Source organism: Lissotriton vulgaris, chromosome 1_1 (assembly GCF_964263255.1).
Source record: "Lissotriton vulgaris chromosome 1_1, aLisVul1.2, whole genome shotgun sequence".
Classification (NCBI taxonomy): domain Eukaryota; kingdom Metazoa; phylum Chordata; class Amphibia; order Caudata; family Salamandridae; genus Lissotriton; species Lissotriton vulgaris.
Window position 1 is genome coordinate 626,298,065 of NC_141685.1, and position 20,574 is coordinate 626,318,638.

At 40.4% G+C, this 20,574-nt stretch overlaps 1 protein-coding gene across 1 annotated transcript in view; it reads right to left on the minus strand.

Annotated features, from left to right (window-relative positions):
• The window catches only part of LOC147747587 (vitellogenin-1-like), a 1,134,322-nt gene that overhangs the window by 513,702 nt on the left and 600,046 nt on the right, over positions 1-20,574 (minus strand). The window contains exon 20 of the mRNA XM_086925703.1: positions 3,044-3,191. Coding sequence (XP_086781829.1) covers positions 3,044-3,191 — 148 coding nt within the window. The remainder of the gene's footprint in view (positions 1-3,043; positions 3,192-20,574) is intronic.

Below are 20,574 nucleotides of genomic sequence, written 5' to 3' on the forward strand. Positions count from 1 at the left end.
TTTACATTTCCAACATAGGTGTTTCATAGTTGTTTTTTGAAGACTGGTAGGATCCTAATGTTATATTTGTAGTGAGGAACTCTGACTTTTAAACTCTTAGGCCCCATTAGGATGGCCGGCCATCGTGGAAAGGGACCGCCGCCATAAGGGCGGGGGTCCCGTGGGGGAAATTAGAATGCGCCCGCCACAGTGGCCAGCGCATCCTGTATTTTTAACATTGTGATGGAAATAATACATGTATTGCATTTCAAAGCACAAGGTGACAGGCATCGTGCGGTGCCTGCCACTTTGTTCTTTTAATTGCTGGGGGGTACCATAGGTACCCCCTGTACGCACCCCCCACCCTCCGGAGTCCCTGGAGGCCCGGAACGGGCCCCCAAAGCAGACTCTGCATGCCTTTCCGTGTCGGCAAGTCCGCCACGGAAAGGCATTGGAAAATGCCCATACTAATATGGCTGGCGGTCAGATAGACACTGCCACCATATAGAACCCTTTTCCTCCCGGTCGCGAGGTGACCGGGGCGGAAAAGAAGCGGGCAGTCTTTCCGTCCGCCGCCGACAGCTTAGGATGACTCGAAATGTGGTAGATAGTCTTCTTACCGAGGAGTGGAAGCTAGATTCCTCACTGAGCTTGTGTGCTCTCTGTCAGTCTTCTAAACTCGCCTTGGTTCAACATCAACTGTACTTTTGTGAGGTTGTGGGCCTAATTCACAGACATTTATGACTCGTTTGCAAAGTAAAAGCAGCCGGGGCAGAGTCTCCTCATTATGGCAGATTCTCTGATCTTTGGCAAAAGTCTAAGTATGGCACAAATGCCATACGGAGACTCCTCCCTGACTGCAGAGACTCCTCCCTGACTGAGGAAACTCTTACCCGACTGCAGTGATTTCACAGTTAGAAAGTTACAAGTCGTAACTGTCTTTGGGAATTAGGCCCTATACTTTTTATGCAAAGTTTGGAATGTTGTTTAAGAAATTAGGCTCTTTCCCGCCTTAGAATAAGCCCAATTTCTGTGCACTCGGCAAAGAAATTAAACTAAACAATGATTTAAAAATTTTGCATGTAATTCAAATACATGTTTTTACATTTCAAACATAGGTGTTTCATAGTTGTTTTTTGAAGACTGGTAGGATCCTAATGTTATATTTGTAGTGAGGAACTCTGACTTTTAAACTCTTAGGCCCCATTAGGATGGCCGGCCATCGTGGAAAGGGACCGCCCGCCATAAGGGCGGGGGTCCCGTGGGGGAAATTAGAATGCGCCCGCCACAGTGGCGGGCGCATGCTGTATTTTTAACATTGTGATGGAAATAATACATGTATTGCATTTCAAAGCAAAAGGTGACAGGCACCGCGCGGTGCCTGCCACGTTGTTCTTTTAATTGCTGGGGGGTACCATAGGTACCCCCTGTGCGCACCCCCCACCCTCCGGAGTCCCTGGAGGCCTGCAACGGGCCCCCAAAGCAGACTCCGCATGCCTTTCCGTGTTGGCAAGTCCGCCAAGGAAAGGCATTGGAAAATGCCCATACTAATATGGCTGGCGGTCTGATAGAGACTGCCACCATATAGAACCCGTTTCTTCCCGGTCGCAAGGTGACCGGGGCGGAAAAGAGGCAGACAGTCTTTCCGTCCCCCGCCGACACCCCAGCAATATTAATACGGCAGGGGTCATTCCGGCACGAATGGCGGGCGGATCGCCCTGCCAGGCCGACGGTGGCTACCGCCGGCCTAGCGGGGGCGAACTGCCTGCCATCCTAATGGGGGCCTTAGTCTTTATCTTCAGTGGAACAGACAAATTTCTACTATACAAGTTATGATGGACCCTGGAAAGGACAATAAACTACGGCACTGACAATCAGGGAAAAATTCTGAACAAAAGAGTCATTTTTTTTGTTTTACAGATTCTCACTTTGTGATTTTGTTTCAAACACCCTAAAGTGTTTGCCAAGCCAGTGAAACAAACATGGCATCTTTTCCTAATTAATTTCCGAATTCATATGTGCCCTGCGTGTATCTGCCACACAGTGCCCTGTCCAACAAACTCTTTGAGTGCCCACTCTATTTAGTTTCAGACGAACAGTCATGTTTCTACCAATGAAACCTTGCCTGGCTCTGCTGGCAGAAACCTTAGACTGATGGACCTACAGACATCGGGCTTTAGTCTAAATACTTCAGACAGTCGTTTCCTGTTTGGACACTTAGGAAAAGCATGGCAGCTCCAAAAACATAAAAATTATAAATGATGCCCAAATTTGGGGGGAAAAAACCCACTGTTTCAAGGTCATTTCATTATGAGGTGTGTTGCCTTCTTTCGGAGTTTGCTTGTGAAAAATAAAAGCTACTGTGCTTTCAAAAGAGTTACCGTGCAGGTGTTTCCGAAGGCACAGAGATCTCTGCCAGTCATGTAGAAATCTCTAAATTTGTCAAGCAGTCATCAGCCATGACAGCAGATGTTATGACAGAAGTTACATCCTCTAGTACCCTCATTGGACTGAAAGCCGCCTGCCATACCCAAAATATTGTCGCTATTCCAGTCATAGGAGCAAAATATTCAGATTTTGTTAAAAGCCTTTTATCGTTGTTTTGACATGCTAATTATAACTTGTTACCTGCCAAACATGTGTAGTAACGCCATTGCATTTAAATAGAAAGATAATGATGCTCTGCCTTTTAGAGTCACTCTTATGGGAGAACCAAGGAGATAGTTGTGCTTCCTAAGGAACAATAATATTGCATCAAAGTTATTATATTCTTACATAATCTTCCTGCTACTCACCAGCTTAAAAACATATTTTGCACAAATTCATTGCAAATTTAACAAGGTTTCACTTATGAGGTAAACGGCGAGACACTCCAGGTAGTTATTGACAGGGAGGCAGAGGCATATCCTTAGCTTTATCTGAGGCACTGTGGCTCAGTTCAATCAATAATTAACTGGGGTGCCCCTTCCTTAAAGGACATTGCTTAGTTAATATATAAATCGGCCTAGTACCTAACCCAGAAGTACATCATCTCATCTCAGCCATGACAATATTGGTGTCTTACCATGTTTTTTGAGTGATCTTCTGTCGGCAGATCTCCTGACTTGAAGCCTTCTTTCCATACATTGGGTATCGATTCAGATGGAACAACAGGAATCATTCTGGCTCCGGCCAAATCTTCAACATTCCGCGTGACAGAGTATGCCTTCACCCTTTTAAAGCACAAAATGTAACATGTTGTGGTTATTCAAATGGAAAGAAAATATTAAAGGGAAGCTTGTGATCAGTATTTTACAAATTACTTTCCAAATATAGGCTCTAGACATACAATTGAACTTCTACATTTAAGCACTGTGGCACACACACACACACACACACATACACACACATGCACACGCACATACACACATAGTGACATTGAGCATATGTACCTCCACATTGTATGCATACTCTACTGGCTTTACTGTCTAATTACAATGATGTTAGATTTTAAACAAATATATACACCATCAACTACAGAACTTACTCCAGTTCATATATTAGTCTCACTACTTTATGACACATGCAATAGAAAATGTTTACACATCTTTAAAAACATACAATTTTGGCGGGTTCTTCCAGTCAGTTCTAATATAAATATACATTTTATCAGCATATATAAAACACAACATTGAATATGACAAATTATATAAATAGAGTGAGAAATAAGGTCAGTAACCTACAATTCAAATAATGTAACCGGGTATGAGAATATAATTGGAGTAATTGCAATAGAAAGATGGCATTCGGTGAAGTGTAGTACCTACAGTGCACACTTCTACCTGTCACTTATCAAAATGTAATGATCGGGGGATGGGCACGCGACGCGACCCGCTTTGCTGCGGAGCTCGGCACCACGTCGGAGATTGCAAATGAGATTCTGGCAGATCCAGAGGTATTTTTGGCGGTTATTTGGTGTTTCCTGAAATTGCAACACCTACTTTATAAGATGTTTCCTCCATTTGGTCATATACTCTTCTTGACCATTAATGTTTGCATGTGAATCCTTTTGTCTTATCAGCTGCTGCCATTTTGTTTCCTCTGCCTGCATATTCCTACTAAGAGGAGATGTTTTTAGATTAAAGGAGTATTTACCTGTGGGGTTTTCATCTCAAACGCACTGAACTATGCAGTTTGATTTATATTGTTACACAAGGAATTCCTGACAGCTTGTTGCTCTGGCTCATGGGATGAAGCAAAGGTTTGCGACATTCTGCTAAAGGTCATTCTCCCAACAAACCAGCCTCTTGCTCTACTCGCAGTACAACCTTTCATAATTCCTCTCCAGCCATTTGAGGAAATGGCACAGTCGGTGTCCTCTCGTTCTACGACTCCACCTACTAATACTTCTATGGTACAATTGTCCTTATCTACAAATAAAAGAGTCAAAGAAGAACCACTGTCTCTACCTAAATCAATGTCCCCTATTTCATTGGACACTATACTGGATGAGATACAGGCATTGCGGCTTTTCATTGACAACACCAATTTTCACTTACAGACCTTGGATAACAAACCGTCAGCTATGGATTCTCGTCTGTCTTCTGTGGAACAACAGATAAGTGAAATACAGGATTCATCAAACAAAATTTCCTTCTTGGAGAAAGAGGTGTTGCAACTAAAAAAATCATCTGAGGACCTTGAAAACAGAAACAGACATAATAATCTCTGTCTTTATGGTCTTCCTGAAAGTCTTGAAGGGGATGACCCTGTTGCTTTCTTCATCATTTTCTTACCACAGCTCCTAGATCCCTCCACATCAACCAAATTAAATGTTCAACGCGCTCATTGGTTGGGTCCGTGCTTCTGCTTCCTCCAAACCTCGTGGAGTAATACTTCTGTTTTGGGAATTTACTGACTGTTAAAAGTCCTAAATGCAGCCAAACTTAAAAAGCAGCTTTCTTGGACTGGTACCAGACTGTTAATTTCTCAGGATGTTTCCTCAGTTACCGCTAAACGTAGAAAGGAATTTCTGGACCTTCGTCCTACTCTTCATTCTCTTGGTGCACGTTATGGACTTTTCCATCCCTGCCTGTTTAAGGTCACATACTTGAACAAGAGTTCTTCATTTGAAAACACCGCCAATCTCAAGAAATTCATTAATTCTCAATCTCCATCTTCAATGACGATTGCTGGACCTTTATCTCTAACTTGAGCTTTAATACTTTGTTCTTGTCTTTATTGAAACATGTTTCCTTGCAAAATAGACTTTTTCATTAATTTTGTTCTTCTCATTATGGTGTGTTGTTATTATCTTTTTACAGATTTCATGGAATTTGGTATATTCCCGCCTCATGTTCCTTATCCAATCTATGTTAATTAAGGTGTTCTGATGGTATGTTACTCTCTCTGTTGGGTGTGTTGTCTTTGTTTGTCCATTGCCACCCATCACTTTTCCTTTTGCTCTTTTGTAAAGGTATGTATTGCAGTTGGCAGACCTCTGGCACCTACTATCTCTTCTTGTTTCTTCTTGCAGTGACGTTTTTTTTTACCTTCCCCTTACATTATTGCACTCCTTCTCTATTATATCTCTCTCTCTCAGCATTTATGCCCTTTTCATAGTGTATTATTTATTGATTTTATATTATCTTCGTCTTTATCCTTACTTTGCCTATTAATCCCTTTATGCTCCTGTACTATTGTTAACTTTGTTATTCATATAATGCTATTCCATTCAGAGTTGTTACATGGAATGTAAAAAGGATTTATTAATCCTATAAAAAGACAGAGAACTATTTCCCATTTAGCGTCTTCCAATCCTGATTTGGCCTTGTTACAAAAGACACATTTAATGGAAATTGAGGCTCTTAAGCTTAAGTGTAATTGGGTTGGTTCAGTCTTCGTTTCCCCCACTGTCACAAAAAAGAATGGTGGCATTATGTTATGCCATAAACAATTGAAATGCTGTGTTGTTACACAAGACATAGATATTGAAGGTAGATGGATTCTCATCAAACTACTTATTATTAACATTCCTTTAACTATTTTTAATGTATATGGTCCAACTCAACCAGACTATACTTTTTAGCCTACTATTACAAGCAAATGTATTCAACATAAAGATACATTTTTTATACTTGGAGGTGATTGTAACCAGATTATGGACCCCTTCATAGACCGCAAATCACAGGTACGTTTCACTCCCCACAAAACTCACAAGCAGTTCCACAGTACAATTACACAGACACACCTCATAGATGCCTCAAGTCTTTGTAACCCTGATCAGACTGAGTTTTCATGTTTCTCCCCTCCACATGGCACCCTAATTCAATTAGATTATATTTTCCTTTCCAAGGATTTAGTTCTAAATCTTATTTTTTCTTCGATTGAACCCATTTTAATTTCCGATCATGCTCCAGTAATTGCTGACTTTGATCTGCTCCACTCGGAATCCACGTCCTCTAGATGGAGATGCAATGATTTCCTTTTGCAAAATCCATTTTTTTCTTCTTCCTTTGCTGAGGAATTCTTCTCTCTTAATGAAGACCCGTCAATTTCTCCTGCTATAGTGGGGGATAGCTTTAAAGCTACAGCTCAAGGTTAAGGTTATATTATTGATTTTGTTTCCAGGAAAAATACATTGATTCTCAGTCAACATAAACCCTTGTTAACCAATATAAAATGTTTAGATCAGCAATTTTAAATGTCTTCCTCAGATTCGACGCTCCAACGGCTCATCCATGCTAAACTGAACTTTAGTAAAATGTCTACGGATAATGCTTCCTCTACTTTACTTCGAAGAACTGCCCGGTACTATGGTGGATGAAACAAGGTTAGTTCACTCTTAGCTGATTAACTTAAATCTAGGAAAGAAAGGGTGTTGATAGATTCTATCCAATCAACAGATGGTAAACATTTATTTAATAATCATGACATTCTATATGAGTTTAAAAATTGTTATGAGAATCTATATACTCCAGAATCACAAGCTTCGGATGCTATCTACCTCAGTAATATCTCTCCTCCTTCTTCTACAGAGCTTGACTTTACCTCTCTGGACACTGACCTTTTGATTCAGCAAGACGCTACCTCCCTTAACTCTCTAAAGAAAAATAAATCTCCTGGCCTGGATGGATTTTTGGTAGAATTCTACTTACACTTTTCTAACTTGTTACTCACAAAAATGTTTAAACTTCATCAATATTTCTGTACTACTGGTAAGGCGAGTGGTACCTTCTTAGAAGCATCTATATGCCTTATTCATAAAGAAGGAAAGGACTCCGAGTTCTGTAAAAATTATCGCCCTATATCCTTGATAAATGTCAACTATAATATTTTTGCTCTACATCTTGAGTCACTTATTCCACATTTATTTGGCTCAGAACTGTGTGTGTTTGATCAAAGACAGATTAACTATTGATAATTCTCGTCTATTTTTTAACAATTTAAACAAGGCATCTTCTTATTCTTATCCCTTAGCCCCGATATCTATAGATGTGAAAAAAAAGCCTTTGATAGGGTAGATTGGTCTTTTCTGTTTAGAAACTCTTAGCTGGCATGGTTTTGGTCCTAAGTTCATCTCTCTTGTTTCATTACTTTATTCTGCACCTGTGGCGTCCGCCATGGTTAATTGTCTTGTTTCAGATAGTTTCTCACTTCATTGTGGTGTCCGACAGGGTAGTCTTTTATTTCCCCTTTAATTCATTTTATCCCTTGAACCTTTTTTATATCAGATTCTCTACAATACCTCTATCTCTGGTTTTCTTTATGGAGATTATCATTTGAAACTCTCTGTCTATGCAGATTATGTCCTACTTTTTATTTCAAACCCAGTGACTTCCCTTCCTCCGTTACTACAAGAATTCTTGGATTTTTCTGTGGTGTCAGATTTCAAAATACATTCAGACAAAAACTGAGATCCTTCCTATTTCTAAATTCTGTCTTAAGAAGCAGTTTGATGTGACTGGCTTTTGCTGGAACAGCTCAAGAATTCGATATCTTGGTATATGGTTTACTAACTTAGTCAAAATAAACATGAAGGAAGCTCTTGACCGCATTTCCAAACTCCTTTCTTCTTTGAATCCTCTTTTTCTGTACTGGTGGGGTCGTATTGATTCTGTTAAAATGATGATTACTCCAATTTTACTATATTTCTTTTCAATGATTCCAGCTCACGCCCCTTTCATTTACTTTAAGAAAATAGACTCTCTGGTATCCACATTTTTGTGGAACAAGAAAAAGCTTGGAATCTCTTTATTTCATCTTAAATGGCCAAAATCTTCTGGTGGTGTGAATTTTCCAGATTTTCATTTTTATCATAAAGCTTTTTGCCTTAAACAAGCTTCTTTCTGGCTTCTCACAGATGCTTCTCCTATTGCTCCATTATGCATCAATATTGAAAGGTGTTTATTAACCCCCTTTTCTTTTAAAGAGATTCTTCTATTTACTACCAAGACCACTCTCCCATCTTTTTCACTACTTAAACATACACACTCATTGTTAAGACCTCATTGTCAACCAAAATCAATATCCATAAACATGTTTTTACGTTCTCCTATTTGGTAAAATCGCCTTATCACTATCAATAATAGACCTTTGTTTCGGAGTTCCTGGAGAAATAGAAATGTATTTGGGTTCAAGATTTGTTTGACGGTATATCTCCTTGTTCCTTTCCTCAATTCCAAGCTACTTTTAATTGTCCTCATTCATTTTTACAAACATCTTTGATTCTTATGGAAGTGATTTTAGATATTTCCTATTCTCTCCCTCATGAAGACTCTCTGTCTACACAAGATTCACTCCTTGAAATTTTATGGATACTTCGAAAAGCCTCCTTGATTTATACATACTTTTAGTCCGCCGATCCAGAGAGATCTAAGACTAAGATGAAACTTGCTTGGGAGATGGATTTGAGTTTTGAGTGGAGAATTGATCTAAAGAATACGATTTGGGCTACATTCTAAAAAAATCTCTAGATCTTCATCTACCACTAAATCTATGTTGTTTCTATATCACAAACTATTTTACACTCTCATTTCTTTTGCTAACTTTACACACACTAACAATAAGACATGTTGGTCTTGTGATTTTCCATTAGTTGACTTATTTAATCTTTTGTTCTTATGCCCTCCAGTAGCTTCTTTTTGGTTGCAAATTTGGTCCCGCCTCTCAACCATTTTTTACTGACATACTCCTATTTCAAATGTTTTTCTTTTTTTGGGGAGTTTACCAGATTCCTTAAGTTTTTTATTCCACAAAAAAGGACTGTTTGATTTGATGTTACATTTTCAACAAATCACAATGAACTACAAATGCTCAACAAAGCTTTCAATCAAATCTTGGTGGAACACTGTATGTCATTATCACAGTTTGGATACTGCTTTTGCTTCCTATTTTAATCCACGTGTAAATAGAGACCTTTTTTGGTTGCCGTTAACCACTTATTTGAATAAGAGTACAATTAGTCAAGTATCTCGCAACTGTTCTGAAAATGGCCAACCTCCATGACTCAGTTTTTTCTCTATTTTTGCTTACCTTTAGGATTGTACTTCTCAGATAAATATTAAGTTGTTACATCCGTTTTTGATTCTTAGAGCTTTATTATTACCCGATCCCTTATTGCAAAGAATTTTCTATATCTCCCTTTCTCCCTTCCTTCTTTTTCCCATCACCCTTTTTCCTACATAATCTTTAAAATGTAAACAGCTTTCTACTATATTTTATTGACTATTTGTATCTTATATGTTCATTATTTTTTTTAAACTTTATTTTCATTGATTATCAAAACCAAAGGCATATGTTTCATCCATTATAGTCGTCCTTGGTAATTACATCATAGGTACAGATCTATCATGCCAGTCTCATATTGCAATGAACAAAGGTGTATAGCAATGTCATTAACACATTAGTGTTTGCCCCATAATACATGTTATACCATTTCCAACAGATTGATAAAGTGACTAAGTGAGACCCACTATGTTTGAAACAGTAGCCGGCATTGTCCATCAATCTGCTGTCATCCCTGTTCTAGAATAACCGAAGGTGCTGGATAGGTGTGGGAGATGTGGTGCTAAATCCAGCAATGCAGTATAGAGCCTTCTATGACTTCTCAATGAGGATTCTAACTGGCTTATCCTATACCCGTGGGTACTATAACAGAGTTGGGCTGGGAAGCGTAGGAGTTGCTTAGGGTGTCAATATATGCCTTATATGGGCCACAGATATCCTTGGGGCATGCCATGCTGAGTAACAGGCTAGAATAGATCTCGCTATTTGAACTGCTAAACTATTCAACCGGCCTTGTGACTTGGGAGAAACTTTGCTGCCCCAGTGTAACGCAATATCCCGTTTAGAAGGCCAAGGGATGCTAGTTTCTGGACTGGTTTAGCAAAGTTAACTGTGTAGCCCAACAGTGCTACTTCTGGAATAGGTACCAGTGTAAGCCCTAGAATGTACCCTAATATTTTGTGCACCTGTTCCCAGTATGGGCGTATGCGGGGCATGTCCAGGCTAAATGGGCAAAGTCAACGTGCTGAGGGTCGCATTTCTGGCATGTGTGTGGCCTGTTGGGGTCAATTTTATGTAGTTTTGCCGGTGTCATGTAAATTCTACAAAGGAACTTATAGTGTAATAGTTTATGGCGACTGTTGAATGAAATGTCTTTTGTGGCTTTACAGCAGACAGTCCACTGGTCGTCCGAAATTGGACACCCCAGATCAGCTTCCTATTCGGCTCGGAGCTTGTCGTCCGTGATAGGGACCTGTGCTATGCATAGTTTATAAAGTTGAGAAATTATGTGTGTGCCACTCTTATTCTCAATGAGGAGAGACAGTGGCTCCAGCGGAAAGCCAAAAATCGTGGCTCGTAATGCTGAGTGTAGCCTCCTTAGAATGAATTTGTCCCTGAACGTAGCCTCTTGGCAACGGACGTCCTAAGTGGTCAAAAAGATATGCCCGTCGGGGTACAAATCACCTATCATGCTAATGTCAAACTTAGTTAAAGTGCGGTGCACAATTTTCTCATCTGTTATGGGAAGCCAACGGGCATTCGGAAGCAGAAGGACCGATGAGTATCAAACCGAATTGCCAGCATAGCGTTTGAGCCTGCTCCAAGCCCAGCTGGTGGTCGAGACCGTTTGTATGTCGACTGGACTCCTGGGTTCACCCTTGGTTAAAACAGCCGTCAGTCACTCGGGGAGGACAAGATCGGCCTCCGGGCGCAGAGATGGGATCCTTGCGTCTGAGTGATACCAACTACACTGTGCCACTAAATAATATAAATAAAAGTCTGGCACTCTGAATCTGCCCCTATCATACAGTAAAATTAGTATCTTCCATCGAACACGAGGCCTCCCGTCTCCACATACCAGCCGGACAAGATGTGATCGCAGTGTTGCAAGGAAACTATGTGTGAGGGGCATGGGGATAATATTAAAAAGATACAAAAATTTGGGTAGGACCATCATCTTAATGAAAGCGATTCTGCCTGCCATGGACAAAGGGAGTCGTAACCATTTCTCCACCTGAGTCTCCAGCTTCTCAAGCGCTTGTCCATAATTAAGGCGTATAATCTGGTCCGGGTCCAAGTGCACGTGGATACCCAGGTATTTGACGGAATCCAAGCACTATTCAAATGGAAACTCACAATCCCAAGGGGTCATACTAGTGGTCAAGGGAAAAATAATTGATTTTTGCCAATTAATACCAAACTCAGAGTGTCGTCCAAAGCGAAGGATATCCCGGATGAGCGGGGCTAGGTTCAGGTGTGGTTCTTTGACATAGAGAATGGTATCTTCAGCGTATATTGAAAGTAAAAGGGGGCCTTGTATTGAATTGCAGTCCTCTATGGAGATGTCGTTCATGGAAATGATGTATTAAAGGGTCCATGGCAAGGATGAACAAAAGGGAAGACAGAGGACATCCCTGAATTGTGTACCACGGGCTAGTGCGGAGGGGCCAGATATAGTGCCGTCAATGCAAAACCTTGCCATAGGACGACTATATAATAAGCCTGTCGTGGCTATAAAGCCAGCTGGCATACCCACACGACGCATTATGGATAGAAAGAAAGGCCATTCGAGTGTGTTGAAGGCTTTCTCTGTGTCAAGAAGAATAGCTGCAGCAGGAGTTTTGGTATTTATCCTATGCAACACTGCGAACATGGTCTGCAAATTTATTGAGGTCGAACGATGTGGAACAAAGCCTGATTGTGCTGGGGAGATAAGAAACTCCATTAATTGCGACAATCTGTTAGCTACAATTATATCGAGAATTTTATAACCTATATTTAATAGTGAGAGGGGTCTGTATGATCCACAATGAGAGGGGTCTTTACTGGGCTTAGGGGAAAGAATATTAACCGCTTCTCTCAATGTAGGAGGTAGGATTTGTTTTTCCAGGGCCTCAGCATATACTTCAATCAATTTTGGCATTAAGAGGTCTGAAAAAGGCCTTATAAAACTCCCCGGTAAAGCCATCAAGGCCTGGGGTGGTGGAGCCACAAAGCACTTTAATTTCCCCACGTACCTCATTCACTGTGATGGCTTCTGCCATGAATTCCTACATGTTTTTTTCTAGGAAGACTAATGCAATTTCCGATAGATAATCCTCATGCGCATTCTTATCACCGCTGTGTTTAGACGTATATAGCGTAGTGTAGTATGATAGAAATTCGGCCCTGAAATCCGAGAGAGTCGTGAGTAGAGTCCCGTCTTTGTTACAGATCTCTGAGATGCACGCTTTACTGTAGGGTGGCCTGAGGGTCTGAGCAAGCGTGCGACCTGGGCGATCGCCCTCACCGTACCTGCGGGCTGTTTGATATTTACCTAGGTAGACGATCTCGCGATCCACTGTTTCTCTGTATTCTGAAAGGAGGGCTGGCCTTCTACCTTGTAAGGAGTCTGGTGAAGCGTGCTCGTTGTCCAGCGCTTCTAGCTCACCCTCTAGCCTAGCTAATGTTGTGTAATGTTGTGCGTAGGGCCTTAAGCCCCTGCATGTTTGGAGATGCATACTTCGTGAATGTAGGCTTTGAACCCCTCCCACAACACTGCCCAAGAGTCCATCGAACCAGTGTTAATAACAAAATAATCCTCTTTTGCTTCACTGACCTCATTACGTCAAGGAGAGTGCAACCTAGAAAGCTCCATTGCCTTTCGAACCCCTCGGGTCGTGGGACTCGGAGATTCATTTGTCCCGGGGAGTGGTCTGATCATAGAGAAACAACCATCTTACGTATTCTAATAGTATTTTATACTTCAGGCACGTTTTAAACAGATAATCACTGTGCATGAAGAAAAAGGAAATAGTTCCATAAGACGGGGACTAGTTAATGCGCCTGTGACTGTTAAAAGCGTTTTGAGGCTGGGATAGTACTCCATTGTGTTTTGAAACTGTTAGATTTCAATCTAGTTTTTCTCTTACTGAGAAGTGACATAATTGTTTCCTATTAGTAATTGTTTTTATGAACATATGAGTTTAACATAAATTTCCGAAAAAACATATGAAAATGCAGAAAACTAAAAAATATATTTTTTGATAAATAAAGAAAACTGGAAAGAATATACTCTCTGTGATGATAAATTGTCTCTTTTTGGGGAAATGTCTTTCTTAAGTAATACCGCTTTATAAACTAGATAGGCCAGATAAGAGGTTGACTGTATAGCATTTATCTTTTTCTCTCTTCTCTTAGGCCTGGATGTAACTGGGGGATACCTTATTGTATATAACTTTTGTTTTATTTTCTTTTTTGATCCATAGAAATTAACAAGCATCTTCCAAATATGTATGTCATCCTCTATATTACCCCTGACAACTAACGTAGATGCGGGGATAGATCTTTAATAACTTTATCCTTCTAAGATTCCCGTTATTTTTTCCGTGGCCAGCAACTTTGTCCTTTTTCCCGTACATTAACTATTGCGCTCTGTATCTATGCAAGCGCGCCATCTTGGAATGGGCCGCAATTTCGAGATCACGGCCGCACTAGCCCTTTATCACTATCTAGCATTTGGCTACACTAGTTTCTGTTTTCGTGCCGTTTTGGGGTTTTAAAAGGGCGCTTCTACTACGGCGGTTATCCTTTCTACCGGGGAGGACCGATTGCCACACTACGTTCGTCGGAACAGCACCATCTTGCTGCCCACTAAAATACTATTCCATTGAGGTAAGAGCCAGCGAGTGTCAGTAATACAGAGTCGTCAGTGCTCGCATACGCTATTGCTTATTAGTTATATTGCATTTAGCTTAGATTGATTTTTAGTTTACCAACTTAGGGTATCCATATTAATTATCATTGCAGCCATGAAATGACTGTTGGAACCAGACGTCCCTGCCTGTTGATGTATATCAGACATCACGTATCCTGAGTTACTTAATTTGAACATATAAGGTACCTGATCGTTTGGAACGCTAATGACTCGTTACCCATCGCTTTAGTATATTAAGTATGCCATCTCTTGTACTACCTCACTAGTGTTAATTGCTGATGTTGTCATCCCCGTCTTTTCCACCCCCCCTTTTCAGTTTCATCTTCTACCACTGATACTTGTGGCGAAGTCATTTGAATACCTTTCTCGCGGCTCTACACATAATCCGTGTACGATATTAACGTCACTTTACGTTACTTTATATAAGAACATTACAGACTCTATCAGGTAAATATACTAATAGAGCAACTTCATAGGGTTGAGTAGTAGAATAAGCTATCTGGGAGTCTCCATCATGATCGGGTGAGATCTTCATTGCCGTGTTGCTGCCATTTTGCATAATGATGTACTTTAATGTTGTAGAAGCAACCACCCGTTTTCTCATAACCCTAACAATTGCTAAATAGAATAATAAAGATTCTCCATCCTGTATCTTGTTCGATATAGTGGTCCGATATGTCGCAGATACCTGTAGATATATGGCTGGCTCTCGTAATGAGATAGGCTTGATGTAGTTTCCATATCGTCATTACAATTTCCTCATATTTTCATATTTTCATCTTTGGCTTGTTTTGTTTAGACCAGCTTTTTATCCTTATATAATCTCATTCGACTTGGCCATTAATTTATATCCCCTTTTTCTTTCGGTCCTACGCACTATCTATTGCGAAAACCCATACCATTATGTCTTTCTATTTGTGTGGCCCATTGTGTTCAAAGTGATATGAGCATGTTTTACACACTATAACACACTATAACACATTATTGTGTTTCTTTATTAATCAGGAACTAGCCTTTATCGAGTGACTTTGACTTATGAATATATGAAGATATCACCTGCTTTTGATGTACTGCATTGAAATACAGTTTTTTAATGTAAGTTTATACCTATGTACCATTACATGTTGGATCAGGATGTATCTATCGTTGTTATGTCTTTGTTTAATGGTTTGTTTAAAACATGCTAACATGAAGGTAACAAATATTGCATCCTGAATGGGCAATGGATATAATGTTTTTAGTCAAGTACTGTACAATCATTGGAAAATACCTGTCTATCATATGACAATGAGTGAACAAATTAGTAGACTAGACCTGTTAGGTATTGAGGACTTTCGAATCTGACCTATGTACTGTTAGCTTGTTTCACCATTTGCACTTTATTTAAACATTGCCACTAATTTTTATGTAAACTTGTAAGTCATAAAGTATAAATCCGGAAATCTGATATATGTCTTTCTTGTAAATATATTTCCAGAGTATCATCTGTGACTCCTGAGGAAGGCGGTTTCTGCCGAAACGCGCGTCGAGTTTTAATATTTCTCCAGCACTTTAGGCACCAATAACAACTTTGAATGAATTTTTTTTAAATGTATTTTGTATGTTCTATATGTAATGTACTTATTTTTATAACGCCTGTTTGTGTTGCTTTATGATATATATTTTATTCTCATCATATAGTTTGACTTTTGTTGGGTCTCTATATGATTTTTATTATGCTAATTAAAAACATGTTTTGTATATACATTTTATTTTCGATTGTTCCTTTTACCACTGGTTCAGGTTAATTGTTCACTTATTTAGCTGATGGCCTAGGATTTTTTACTCATATAGGATACCTTATTGTACACACGAGGCGGATGTGCTATCCAGGTCTGTGTTCAAAAGGAGATTCAAATCCCTGCCTATCATAATCAGAGCGGGTTCTAGTTTGGAAAGTTGGGTGTGCAGTGAGTGAAAAACCCAGGGGAGGCAGTATTGAGGGCGTAGACACAAAGGAACTTGACCCTATGACCCATCATAGACCCCACCACAATAGTATACCGACCCTCTTTATCCTTGATGGTCAACTGACAGCTGAAGGGGACTCTCTTATGTATGAGAACTGCCGTGCCTCTGGCATAACTACTAAAATTACCAAACTATCTGTGGGCACCTCAGCTGGAAGCAAAACGTGCCACATCTGAAACTGGAAAGTGTGTTTCTTGCAGGAAAGCAATGTCTATATTATGTCTATCTAAGCAATGCACTATCTGCCGTCTTTTACGCTGGTTATTCAGACCTCTGACATTCCATGACAACAGGGACAGATTAGAGGGACCTGTGCTTAAATGTGGCTGCGCCATCTGTGAGCTTCAAGAAGTCTGATGAGGACGAATGTCATTTTGAAGATAGAAGACCAGAACCAAAGACAACATATACGATACTCAATAATAAAAATATTTGACCCTACCTTAACCCCCCAGCCACCACCCAGCCTTGCTACAAAAAGGCATGGCTTACCCCTTCCTGTAAGTGAAAAATGAAGTACCAATCAACTCTACAGTGGAAAATTCCCACTATAAACAGGTACCGACAAGAACAAACCCAAGGTATCCACCTAGGGGGGTGGCAATGCCATGTCAGCCGACCAACTGTGAAAAACATACTAAATCTGAATATAATGTGCCCCCATGTATTTCAAGCAACAAAAAGGGCAAAGACACAGCAATGTCACCCAATGCCAGAGCCAGAGATAGTTTCAAACTTGCGACGGAGCCACTGTGCGGCGGGGATTGTCCGACCCCGCCATCCTGCCACTGGTCATTGTTACGCTTGTAGGTGCAACAGAATTCCTGGACCTCAGTAGGATTGTCAAACAAATTTACCCACCCCCCAACCTCCACCCTAAGCCGTGCAGGATACAACATGCCATATTTGAGGCCGAGATTCCGGAGGGTAGCCTTTACCCCAGTAAATTTGCATCTGGCCTCCTGCACCACTGTGAAGTCAGGATACAGAGCAATTTTTGATCCCTACCAGGTAGTGTCCTCACGTTCCCAGGACAAGCGCAGAGCTGTGTCCCTATCTCTGAAGTTCATGATACAGGTCATCAGGGGGTCGAGGAGGGAGGCCCGGATTAGGTCTTTCCCCAAGGGTGCGTTGGGCCTTCTCCACCACAAAGCCAGGTGTGAAAGATTCCCTCCAAAACTACTCTGTCAGCAGATTTTCCACAAAGATGTCCAGAAGACCTGTGACTGTTCACTGGTCCGTCAAGTCTCTATAGTTTGAGCAACTAATTGGTTCAGACTCCAGCTACCAGGCGGGGCTCTTCTATTATGACAGTCAGTATGTATTCTTCCAATCTCTCCTGTCGGAAACACGTTTTTTAGGGCCTTGCAGAAGCTGGCTAGGGGTATTAATCCCATGAATGTAAGATTGACTGTCCTGTCGGGATGTTTGGCAGCGCGGGGCTGTGGGCAGTGTGCATGAATCTCTTTGATAGCTGGGGTGCAATGGAGGTGCAATGGAGGTTTGTTAGGATGTCTTGTTGTTGTAACTTGTTGTGCTCTTTTAAACTTCAACAGCAAGTAGCTGGATGTGGGTGACCTGTTACTAAGCTATGAAGTAAGAGGCAACTTCCTTAGATTGTGGAGAAGTGTGGCTCAGGGGTTAGAGGCGGCAGACCCGGAAACTGAGATCGGCCCTGGACTTGGGTTCAATTCCCCGCCTCGGCGGGTCTTGGGCTCAAAAATTCCACGGACTCGATAATTCTCGCTCCGGTGCCTTCTCGACGCATGGGTTCACACTCTGTGACTCTGGGCAATAGCTTGCTTAATCTCCACAACGGCCCCTCGCGGCGGGATGCCTGGCTTTCACCTTGTGGATACCCTGCCGGGGTTATCTCACAGGGGAATACCAGGACGGGTTCCCTAAGCAAGCGCCGGGAAACCCTTTGTGGGTAGCTGTGCGCTATATAAGCTCAAATACATTTACATTTACATTAGATCTGTTTTAGGACCGAGATTTGTATTCAAAGCCAAACAACAACATATCTATGAACATTATCATAATGCAAATCTAAATAAACCATTCAGCTCATGTCATTGCCTAGTACATTGTACGGAAAGAGTCTGCAAGGCTCAATATAGGTATTGTTTAGTTAAATGTTTTGAAAAATAAGTTCTATGATGTCTACCAAAGAAAGGGCAGTTTCAGATGAACAAGCTGATAAGGAGAAAGTTTTCACAGCCATGCGTGCCCATGGATAATGTGAACTGCATTAATGTACATTTTAGGTGCCTTTCTCACATTAGTGATGTTTGCAACAAAGATTGATTTTATCATGGGTCTAGCCAAATTTGTCTCAGGTCTCCATATTGACAGTGACAGTATACAGTTGTGAAATATGGATAACTGAAGTGCAATATATTCTGGCATTAATACAGTGACATATGTTTGGTTCATGATACTGATATAAAATAATGTTTTTCACACAGCAAAATGTATATTGGGGCTAGTGTGCTCTACAAAGAATTTGCTAAACAAGTGAGTGTAAAATAACCTCACACAACATTTAAATTTGGACAAAGTTAATATTTTGCTTGCCTGTGGCTGCCATTTATATAATATTTTAAAACTTTGAACCAAAGCTCTACTTTTTATGTTATACTTTATCCATATATTGGTCAATTAAAGAATAACAACATTTCTTGCTCGAAGTAGAACGTAAATTATGTAGATAGTTCTCTGCCAGTCAGCTGTGCTCCACCCTGGACTAAAGGGTTTCTGAATAATAGAGTAATTAAAGTGGAAAAACAAAGAGTATTCTTAGACCTTTCCTGAATTTGTGATTGAATTGTCAAGGGTCCTTGTTCAATGGTTCTGTACAGCCATGGTCTTTGTATAGATTATTTGTCTCTACTTGACGTGAGAGACTTCATGTGTGGGATTTACTAGGAGGGTGTGGATTATCTTTATTTGTCACTGTGCTAGACTGGTAAACATAGGTAGGATACATCGGTGTCAGAGGAATTCAGATAAAGACAGACTTTCATCAATCAGAGTTTTATAAGAAGGTTTTTGTGAGGCTTCCTCAGCCATACAGCAAATATCAAAGAGATGAAATTGTATTAAACTGATGAGAAAGGTGGAGAGGGGTACAGAAAAGCAGCTAGAGACTTATTTAGGGACATCTACTAAGGGCACACTAGGTTGCATAATTGTATAACCCATGTTGATCCCAAAAAACTCTAAGTTCAGGCTTGGTAAAATGACTAAGAAGGTAGAATATCTGCTGGCGACTGAAAGATTACATGCTTCCCATCGAATGGAAATAAAAGAATAACTGTCCTGCTAATACTCCGGAATTCTGCCTACAAAAGGATAATACAATGTTTGTAATGGACTAAGGTAGATATTGAACAAGAGGGAAAACATGATTAAGCCTTAGGATACACCAGCTGAAGCGTAAATTGTTCAGAGGGGAGGTAAAATGATTAGCAAGAACATAGCCATGATCCTATCGATAAGGTATGATGTATCCATTTTAGGACAGAACCTTCAACCCCTAAGGACCTCATTTAAAGTTGCGCAATTTCACTTGGATTGAATTTCCTGGGTAGAGGAATGCTTCCTGCGATTTTAAGTGCAGTGTCTCCTGGCCTGGAATTATTGGTTCTTCAGACTCTAGATCCGATGATATTGGACCTGTGGTCTCCCCTGCTGGTGCTGTTGGCTGTAGACTGCAGCAGAGCTTGGGCACCATTCAACCCCTACAGCAGAAAAGATGAGCAGACAATGCTCCTTCTTTATAGACAGAAGTTTGCCATAATCTATCAAACTCCTGCTGCACATCACCCCCTTGCCTACCACCTCCCTACCACTGACACTTTCCATATATATTACTTTGAAGTTACTTATGTTTTTAATATATAATGTAAATGAAATCTATATGAAAATATATGAATTATCTTTCAAAATAGTAATATGACCGCCGTCATGTATAGACATTGAGAACTGGAGGCTACTGTGTTTTCACATGCATGAGTATATACACTAAAATTAGAAAACATAATTTAAACAATTTTAAAACATGCATTACAATATTAACATTAACCTAAATTAGTAAACATATGTTAAGAAAACATATATCATACTTTTTTTTATTTTTTTATTTCTTTATTGCTTTTATCACGGGAAAGAAAGAAAAGACAGACTTGTAGATAAAATCACAGTAGTGAACAGTCTAAAGAACAAAGACAGTGGAGTTGTCTAAAGCTAGTCATGACGCTTCCTTAGCCTAAAGTACAGCCAAGTATGCTAGTGAAGAAAGCCCCTTGAGTATTGTGACAGACCTCCAAGGAATATCACCAGCAGCAGGAAACCCCATGGGCACTTACCAGTAAGCCCTGGCTAATGTATTCATGTAAGTG